This window comes from Rattus norvegicus, chromosome 4 (assembly GCF_036323735.1).
Source record: "Rattus norvegicus strain BN/NHsdMcwi chromosome 4, GRCr8, whole genome shotgun sequence".
In the NCBI taxonomy this organism is placed as follows: domain Eukaryota; kingdom Metazoa; phylum Chordata; class Mammalia; order Rodentia; family Muridae; genus Rattus; species Rattus norvegicus.
The window spans coordinates 180,309,356-180,319,559 of NC_086022.1; the positions used below are offsets into that span (position 1 = coordinate 180,309,356).

The window sequence follows — 10,204 nt, forward strand, 5'->3', positions numbered from 1 at the left end:
AGAGACACAGAGAGACAGACAGAGAGACAGAGAGACAGACAGAGAGACAGAGACAGAGAGACAGAGACAGAGAGAGACACATCCACACAGAGAGAGAGACAGAGACACAGAGAGACAGAGACACAGAGAGACAGACAGAGAGACAGAGAGACAGAGAGACAGAGAGACAGACAGAGAGACAGAGAGAGACAGAGACAGAGAGACAGAGACAGAGACACACCCACAGAGAGAGAGAGACAGAGACAGAGAGAGACAGAGACACAGAGAGAGAAAGAGACAGAGACAGAGAGACAGAGACAGAGAGAGACACATCCACACAGAGAGAGAGACAGAGACACAGAGAGACAGAGACACAGAGAGACAGACAGAGAGACAGACAGAGAGACAGAGAGACAGACAGAGAGACAGAGAGAGACAGAGACAGAGAGACAGAGACAGAGACACACCCACAGAGAGAGAGAGACAGAGACAGAGAGAGACAGAGACACAGAGAGAGAAGCCCGTTAGGAAATTTACTGAGTCCTGTCAAATCACTGGTCCCATTGGGTCAGAGGCACATGGCCTCCATTGTGGCATGATCCACAACTACGACTCTGCTGTCTTAAAGTATCTCAAAGTGCCCCCTGTGGCCTAACAAGAAAGTTCCAGAAAACACGAGGCACATCTACACACGCGGTTTATTCACTATGAGACCTGATACTTTATGAACTTACTTTTCATGTAAGAAACAGAAATTGTTGAGGGGATTAATCAGAACCTCATATGCAAAAGGCTGATACACACACACACACACACACACACACACACACACACACACACACAGTAAAAGCTGCCTGAGAAGATCAGTTGGGCTTGTCTTTTCCTAAGAATACCTCACAGGCCTGGGAGATAGCCCAGTTAGTAAACTTCTCACAGCCCACATGTGAGGGCCTGAGGTATGTTCCCGTGTAACACCAAGGCATGGCGATGCGAGCTTGGTAGCCAGCTCCCGGGACACAGAGGCAGGACGACCTCTGCGGCTCACTGACCAGCTGCCCCCGCCAACTTGGTAAATTCCAGCTTAGTAAGTTCATGAGAGACGTTGATAAAAGAAGTGAGAGCTGAGAGCAGAGGCTGCCCTCTTGCCTCCACATGCATGTACAGCACATGAACACAACACACATATACATGCACATGCATGCACACACACTTGAATATTCTGAACAATAACAAGACAGGGCTTGTCAGAACACGTAAGATTCAGGAAGTTTGTACCAGTCATTGGCTGGAGTTGGACTCTGAGCCTAGGAAATGGCAAGTAGCCCAAAGCTTCTCTTAGCTCTACTGCAGCCAGCTCCACAAATTGTGACCTATGCCATGATGGCGTCAGATGTGTGAACACGTTAGTCGGTAGTTCGAGACGCTGAGAAAATCCAAAGGTACTCTTCATATGCGCAGAAATGTGTTACGTTAACATTTATGCAGCTCGGTGTGGCTCAGATCATCATGAATGCCCATGTTGTCAGGTTACGAATTAAAGCTAATCGATGATACAGCTGAGCATCAACACAGCTAAGCGACAACGAGGCCAGCACATGCTGTCCGAGCTCAGACTGAGCCACAGATTCAGTTTATGGAAACGGTACCCTGTGTTTGTCACAGCTGCTAACTTATGAGACCTTCCTCGTTGACGACACCGTGAGGCTGACAACCAGACACCAGACTTTCAAATAATAACCAAAACAAGATTCCAGAATGTTCTTCTAGAAGACAATTAAGGTCAGGAAAAAAGCTCTCACTGGTACATCCTGTCACTTTGTTCTGGTGAGGGAGAATCCTCTAAAAATGAGCCATCCTTTCAAACTTCTGACATTATGGATAGATGTTTCTGTTCAGGGATTGGTTTTGTTCTACTTGGGATATGACCCTTCTGGCTCGGAACTTGGCTCTTGAAGACATATGTCTGGCTGGGGAGGCTGTTGAGTGAGTGAAGACCTGGCCTTGCAAGCGTGAGAGCATTAACTCAATACAAAGCCTACGTAAAAGCCAAGCATGGTGGGACATCTTGGAACCCAGCACTGAGGGGCGGAGACGGCTGGGTCCCAGGAGCGTACAGCCAGCTGGCCAAGACTACCTGGTGAGTTCCAGGATGTTAAGTCCCTGTGCCCAAAACGAGGTGAGCAGTGAATGGCTTCCAAGGTTGTCTTCTGGGCTCAAATGCATACTCGCTCTCCCTCCATCTCTGATTCTTTCTCTCTGTCTCCCTTCCCCTCCCTTCCGCTCTCTCTAAGTAAGTAAAAGGCATGCATTTAACCTTCACCCCATTTTTGCTCTCTCCCCAGCCTAGAAGATGGGGCACGGGTTGAAGAACAGGCTGACAGCTGTGTTTTCTCTGGCATCCCAACGCTCTGAACGTGGGCCTTGGCAATTGAGATCCTAGCTTGCAAACTGCCATGACATTCTTGGGAGCTTATCAATTTGTGTTTAGGGACTTTTTGAGTAGAAAAAAAATAAATTATTAGTGTTTTCATAGGCAGTTCCAAACTCCAAACTGTGTCAAGGGTAACACGCTTGAAAGGCCAAGGCGGAATTATGTAACCACAGGAGAATGTCATAAAGAGTCACCCACGAAACAATCGTATGACGTAAACATTTTGCTAAAATTTTATATGCTTATGCCACAGGATATGCTACTTTCTTGCACCTTGAAAGTACTGAATGCGGTTTTCAAAACAACCTGTAAGGCCTAGAGAATTAGAAATCTAAATGGGGGGGGGGGGCTGGGGATTTAGCTCAGTGGTAGAGCGCTTGCCTAGCAAGCACAAGGCACTGGGTTCGGTCCCCAGCTCCGAAAAAAGGAAAAAAAAAAGAAATCTAAATGGTTGCCATGAATATATTCCGGATGTTTCCTTGTTTGTGAAGCCACCTCTCAAATAAGTTCAGTCCAAGGCACACTCACTATATCTGTCCATATTGCCACAGGGAGGGGAGCACGTAATGGGAGCACTTCCTTTTCACTGATTAAGCAACGGGGACACGAAGGCTCTAAGGCCAAAGGCCACATGGGAATTCCTCCCTCTCTCTCTCTCTCTCCCTCTCTCTCTCTCTCTTTCTCTCTCTCTCTCTCTCTCTCTCTCTCTCTCTCTCTCTCTCTCTCACACACACACACACACACACACACACAGAGTTTTCCAAGCCTACAATCACTAATCAGTCATTCATTTGCGCCTTAGTCATGGACTGAAATGTAGGCTGCATAACAGTCAAACTCAGGCAAGTGTAGCCACTGTGACTGCTGAAACATTTGGAACTGAGTGAGAGGAACACGGCTGTCAGTGAGAACCTGTATAACCACGGGCCGCAGAAGCAGTGCAGAGGGAGGGCCACCTTCTACCACTTCAGGCCCTAGGTCTAGACTCAACGCTGCAGAAGAGCTGATTGAGCTTGTGTGTGAGTGGACCTCCGTGCAACCATGAGTGGTTACACCGTCAACAGGAGAGCAGCAGCAGCACAGCGAGGTGCAGGCTGGTTTGCTAGAGGAATTGGTCACTTAAGTCTTAGAGGAACTGCAGACACAGGAGCTGTGGGTAAGCAGGAAGAGCACCCACTCAAAATATCCCGGGACACAGCTTTTAAACTCCGTAGCTCAAAGTTTTCTCCCACATGTTTTGAGAATCAAACAACAGAAGGATGGATGGATGGATGGATGGATGGATGGATGGATGGATGGACGGACGGACGGACGGATGGACGGATGGATGGATGGATGGACAGACGGATGAATGGATGGATGGATGGACGGATGGATGAATGGACGGACAGACGGACGGACGGATGGATGGATGGATGGATGGATGGATGGACAGAAGGATGGATGGATGGATGGATGGATGGATGGATGGATGGACGGACGGACAGAAGGATGGATGGATGGATGGACGGACGGACGGACGGACAGATGGATGGATGGATGGACGGATGGATGGATGGACGGACAGACGGATGGATGGATGGATGGACGGATGGATGGACGGATGGACAGATGGACAGACATACAATACAGAGATATCAGAAACTAATGATAATTAGTTGTTCTTGGAGGTTGTGCGCTAAGACTGTTTTGGATTCTAACACTTTTCACAGAAGCGCCAGATCACACCCCACAGCGACCACAGAACCACGGAGCGTTGTGAGGAGCTAAGAAGTTAAGTTAAGTGAGTCCGTGGAGTTTGGTGTCTCCCCAGAAGCTTCTTTCATCCCAGCCAGAACAAGTCACACAAAGCAAATGACCAGATCCTTCAGAGCGCAACAAACCACCTAATGAAAAGCATTTGAGCTCTGTGAGATTGTATTATCTGCTGGGATTTACTTGGCTTTATGGCAAGGTGGTAAAAATGTTCTTTTCCACAGAACCTAAAGGTGGAAGACATTATGACTGCTCCATTTCCAAATGTTGGAAGGGCCTCTCTTATTCTAATCTGCACGGATAGATTACTTGATTTAGTAGTAATTCGAGTAATTCACTCAAGAGTAACAAACATTGCAAAGGCAGGTGCATCAAACAAGAAAGCACTGGAGCACTGAGGTAGTGTTCTAACGGGTAACTTCCATTGTAAGTGTGACTGAGTGATGGGAAACACACCATCTTAGAATTTAGCTGAAGACTGAAGCCACACCCTGAATGTGGACGACACCATCCCAAAAGCTGACAGATAGAGTGAAGCCAGCCAAGAAGGCTGGCAGAGAAAAGCACCTGCCACAAGTCTGAAGATCGGAGTCAACCCTGGAGCTTATGTGAATGTGAAATGAGAGAACCAACTCCACAGGTCTGTCCTCTGACCTGCACCCCCACCCCATGCACATACACTTATACCGGCATGCCCACCCACAAGCATTACATAATACACACACACACATATGCACACACGTGCATTACATAATACACACACGCGCGCACACACACAAATACACACATTATATAATACACACGCATACACACACGCACACACATGCACACACAAATACACACACATGCATTATATAATACACACACATATACACACACATGCATTACATAATACACATACACATACACTCACATGTATTACATAATACACACATACACTATGGTATGCCTACCCACCCACATGCATTACATAATATACACACACACACACATACTCACATGCATTACATAATATGCATACGTGCATACACACACACACACACACACACACACACACACACACACACAAGTAATTTTTAAAAGGAGAGGAAACAAGCTAAGCACCAGCATTCATCTTTCTTCTCCCTGACTGCAGACTCAATGTAAGGAACCAACTCACATACTGCCTCACACTCTGCCTCACACTCTGCCTCACACTCCGATTCACACTCTGATTCATACTCCCGCTCCCACTCTGACTCCCACTCCGACTCACACACTGCCTCAGATTGCCATGAGTTCCCTGCCATAAAGGGCTGTGTCCTCAAACTGTGAGGTAGAACGAACGCTTCTTCTCCTACACTGCTTTCCTGAGACATCTTCCCAAGGCAAAGCCAGGCCACTAGTACAGTTGCCCACCATCCCTGCACCTGCACCACACACATTTTTTGTTTCTTCAGATAAAAATAGCACAAAGGCCATGTACACTTTTCTCCTTGAAGGGCTTTAATTTCACGGCATGTTTTTAATCTCATCATTTTCTGAGCAAAAATCATTTCTGTTTATTTTTCTTAGCAGATGAGAAGAAAAACTGATACATTAGCAATGCACTGAACATGTCGTCTGTAAGAATCTGGCGATCTGCAGTAAATAAGCTGACAGACTGAAGTGCTTAGAGGTCAGAACAGTGTATACCAGCCCACAAGTGTCGGAACAGCCAGAACCTCAGCGGTCTCTTCCCACTCCCTACGCTTTCATTTCTCCGCGTATCCATGTGTATGCATCTTACCCTGTTAGTGAAGGCCATTGATTCATTTATAATTGGGAAGAAATGGTCATCTAGTTAGCAAAGATTCACAAGCATCTGACGTGGGGCAGGCAACTGAGTAGCAAATAACAAAAAGTATTCGTGGCCTTCGAGGGTGGTACTGCCTGAGCTCGTCCTTACGGGAGGCCATTTTATCTCTCCCTCCTGACTGGGGCACCACTGGAATGATGCCTTTGTTTGTCCCCACGTGTGGTGTGCAATCGTGCACAGGATGGGGACTGCCTTGGCACTGCTGGACCTCCAGGGCCTGGAGCAGAATATTTTCTGATGTAATAGCTAACTGATTAAAAAAAAAACATACTGCCAAGTAGGGAGATAACAGCTCTGTTAGCCACTTCAGGAATCCAGACCTCATCCCACAGCCAGAGGGAAGATTAGGATGGTTTCCCACAGGAGAAACTTGATGGCATGCAAGTTTCCCAGAAAATATTGGCTGGGGTGTGGAAGGACGAGGCTGATAAGCCCCAGGCAGGACGCTATGCACACACAAGACTACTTCAAACCAGACGAGGGGTTTAGGGAGTAGAGCCAAAGGTCTCAATGATGACACAGTAGAGGGAGAGAAGACTCAACACTGCCGTGGGAGATGTGGAGACAGCTCAGCCGGTAAAGTGCTTGCCCTGAGGCACAAGGACAGAAGTTAGAACCACTTTAAGGGAAGAAAGAAATCCAGCATGGTGGCATATACTTGTAATCCTAGTTACAGAGGCAGAGACAGGTAGGTCCTGGGTTCCCTGGTCAGCTGCCCTAGCCTACTTGGTGAGATAAGCCAATGAAAGAGTTTTACCTCAAAAACAAACAAACAAAATGTGTGTGTGTGTGTGTGTGTGTGTGTGTGTGTGTGTGTGTGTGTGTGTGGCTCCCGAGAGAAGATACATGTGAATGACCTCTGAGTACCTCACATGTATGTGCACACAGTGTCGGGCCAGCCCAGGCTGCATATCGAGAACATGCATAACACTTAGAAAGCAGGGGAGGAGGGACAGGCATTTGAGGCCAGTACGTGGTAGATAGTGAGACTTTGCATCAAACCAAAAGACGCACACACCAAAATAACCAAAGGCTCCCAAGGTGGGCGTGTGTACCTCAGGGTCCTGCATGGACCATCCAAGTACCTCACTAGGTAATCTGAAAAAATGAACCCGACTGCAGCTGTAAGTTAACCCTAAACTCTTCAGCAAGTTGTCCTCTGAACGCACTTCTCCTCTACAGCCTGAGGATGCTTGGCGGGCCACTGTAGCCGTTGATGGCTGCACCTTCCTGGTGTCAGACTAGTCTTCAAGCTAAATCGCTGAACTATGCTGACAGGGGCCAGGCTTAACACAAGCTCCAGCCGAATGGGGAGAAAAACTCATTAAGAAGCCATCTGTCCCAAGATCCTGTCCTGGTTTCTAAGCCAATGAAATAAGAGTCATTCTGAGAATTTAAATAGCACACCCAGTGTGGGCAAGCTCTGTTGGTACCTGGCCGGCGTGCTAGTTTGCTGAGTGGCAGCCAAGCCCTTGGACAGCTGCACGAGGTGTGTTACCGAGTGGGTCCAGGCTGCTGCCTTCAGCTCCACAGGAAATAACCAAGCACAAGGTCACCAGGCCGGGCAATGGGCAGGCCACTGTTTTCACTAATATCTTCCCTTCTGTATACTTGGTTTTCAGCCTTACATGGAGATATTTGTGTAACACAGAATTAAAAGGTAGCAGCAGTGATGAGATTAACCTAACAGCCCATTTGAATCTCAGTTGTGGTAGGGAGACTTTCCTGGGGTCAAGCCTTTCTCCCCTAATTTCCTCTAGTCTTGTATTCCCGTTGCCTGCCCTTTCTCTCTGTGTTCTGTGGGACAGGGTCTCCTGTAGCTCAGACAAGGGTTGAGCGGTCAGGGATGACCTCTGACTCCTGATCGGGCACTGGGAACACAGGCATGGCCTCTTACACAGTGCTGCAGATGGACCCAGGGGTCTTACACGTGCTAGGCCAGCACTCTGTCAACTGAGACAGTTTAATCAGAACTTTATAAGCAAACGCTCCAAGGAGCGAGGGGTTGGAGTAAGCTGTCCCATGGGAGGGAGCAGGCCAATGCACAGTGTTGTGAATCTTAAAGAAAACTGTATGAATATGTATGAGGTGGGTGGAACTCTGATGGAATAAGGTGACTTTCCTTCCCTCCCGGATCACTGAGAACTGGATCTGCACTCACAGTATTTCTCCACATGGGCCTCTAGGAAAACCCACAGAGGGGGCACCAGATCCACAATGACACCAGGTCTTTTGGGGACACAGACCATCCAATATTACCCAGGCGTAGAAGCACACCCTGTAGCTTCTGATAGAGTGGGAGCAGTTTGCCTAAGGCTACAGCGATGTTCAATCACAGGTGGAGGCGTTCTGATATGCCATCAGGGAACATAGATAGCTACTGCAGCAGTTTTTCTGTTTATCAACTGTTCGCCTGTCCGGTATCAATCTGACCCAGATTTTATCCTTCATTCATATTTATAGCTTTATCGTTCAGTCAAAACCTCTCCTGGGGCTCGGCATGTCTTAAGAAATCGGACAAACACCTTCCTCCCATGGCTGTGAACCTGGACTGTCAGCCGTGGGAGAGAAGCCTCTCTGGGACCTGAGTGTGGAAATGAGAACCACCGCAGTCTGTGGAGGTGATGGGTTTCCCTCCGTATGGTGTCCAGGTGAACAACAGCACCAGCTCTGTGAGGGGGACTCATTCTGGGCTTCACATACGGCTGAGTGCTGCTTTCAGAGCAGAGTAGGCAAAGCACGGCCTTCACACCATCCAGGATCAGCATCTGCTCCTGACTCTCAAAGCCAGCCCCACCTCAGCAGCCCCATCCAGCACCTTCCCCTTCGCTCTGCAGCCATTTATCTCCCTTACTCATCTTTGCACCAAACCCTTAGCCGTAAACCGTGTGCTGACCTAGACCCAGGGTCCGAGATGGCCTGCCCATCCAGACACTCTGAATCCTGGTAACCTTGGTGACAAAACAGAAAGAGGCTTGCAACCAGCAACCCTGTGCTACCTTAAGAAGGCGAACCATAGTACTAATTATTCTTGGAGGCAGAAAACTGTCCAGGAGGGAAAGGCAGAAGGCTTCACCCACTGTGGGTAGCACTGTTCTCTGGACAGGGCTCTATAAGGAAATTTAGCTGTGCAGAGCATGGGCAAGCCCAATAGGGAACATTTCCTTTTATGGTCTCTGCTCCTTTAAGTTCTTGCTTGAGTTCCTACCCCGACTTCCCTCAGCGATGGACCTGGAAATAGAAGCCAAATCAACCTTTCCCTCCTGTTAGTTGCTCTTGGTCATGGCATTTGTTACAGCCACAGAATGAAACCATGCGTCATTTCTCTAGACAACTGAGTCATTCTTCTGGACAGTATGGACAGTTTTCTGCCTCCATGAATAATTGGTACTATGGGGCCTTCTGCCACAGTGGGCGGGGCCTTCTGCCACAGTGGGCAGACCTTCTATCCCAGTTGCTAACCGAGACAATCCCCCACATGCTTGCTCACAGGGCCTATCTGATCTGGGCAATCCCTAAATTGGGACAAGTTGACAGTTAACAGATAACCAGCAACATGCTACAGCTTTCAATTCAATTATGTGCAGTTAGATATCCTGAGGAAGGAAGGTATGTCCACGGAATACTGATCCCTACCACACATAGTGTATCCCTACAGTCCCAGCGCTGAGGCAAGCTAAGACAGCGTTCACCTTACACCATCCCGGGGCAGCCAGAGCTACATACCCAGAAGACTGTTCACACACACTCTCAAACTGGTACTGGCTTCCCACGCGGTGCATAACAGGTACCCAGAAGCTGATGTCTGTGTAAGAAGGGCTCTTTGCCCTTCTCTCAGGTCTGGCCAGAGAGCTTTTCTGCACCCGGTGAGACGAGGCGAGGTGAGACATGGCAGGACAGTGGGAGGGTACAGACCCGCAAAGCCCTCTCTTGGTCACGCATGCGCAGACCAACAAAGCCAGAGCACCCCACTTGTCCTGCGCAAAGCTGATGTCAGGATGCACAGACCTCCAGTTTCCGGATCCTCAGCGCTCTCCCCTCCAGCCACTCCAGAGCCTTCCCGCCAAACCTACATCCAATAAAAAAGTGCCACTGGTTCAAATCGAGCCACGTCCAATCATAAGTGGAATGTGGGGCCTAAGCCTGCCCCCGAGGCTCTCTGGACCAATGAGCACCCGGGGAGAGAGCGTTAAATACCCGGA

The 10,204-nt window shown here is 48.5% G+C and overlaps 1 protein-coding gene across 4 annotated transcripts in view; it reads right to left on the bottom strand.

Moving 5' to 3' along the window:
• Lmntd1 (lamin tail domain containing 1) overlaps positions 1 to 10,007 on the bottom strand; it is a 234,235-nt gene extending 224,228 nt beyond the window's left edge. Inside the window, exon 1 of one of the 4 annotated variants that reach the window (XM_017592840.3) lies at positions 9,729 to 10,004. In XM_017592840.3, coding sequence (XP_017448329.1) covers positions 9,729 to 9,892 — 164 coding nt within the window. In that variant the 5' untranslated portion in view covers positions 9,893 to 10,004. Of the gene's footprint in view, positions 1 to 9,728 lie in introns of all 4 variants that reach the window. The other 3 variants (XM_063286599.1, XM_063286595.1, XM_039108227.2) reach the window with 3 other exon arrangements.
• Between the last annotated feature and the right edge of the window lie 197 nt (positions 10,008 to 10,204).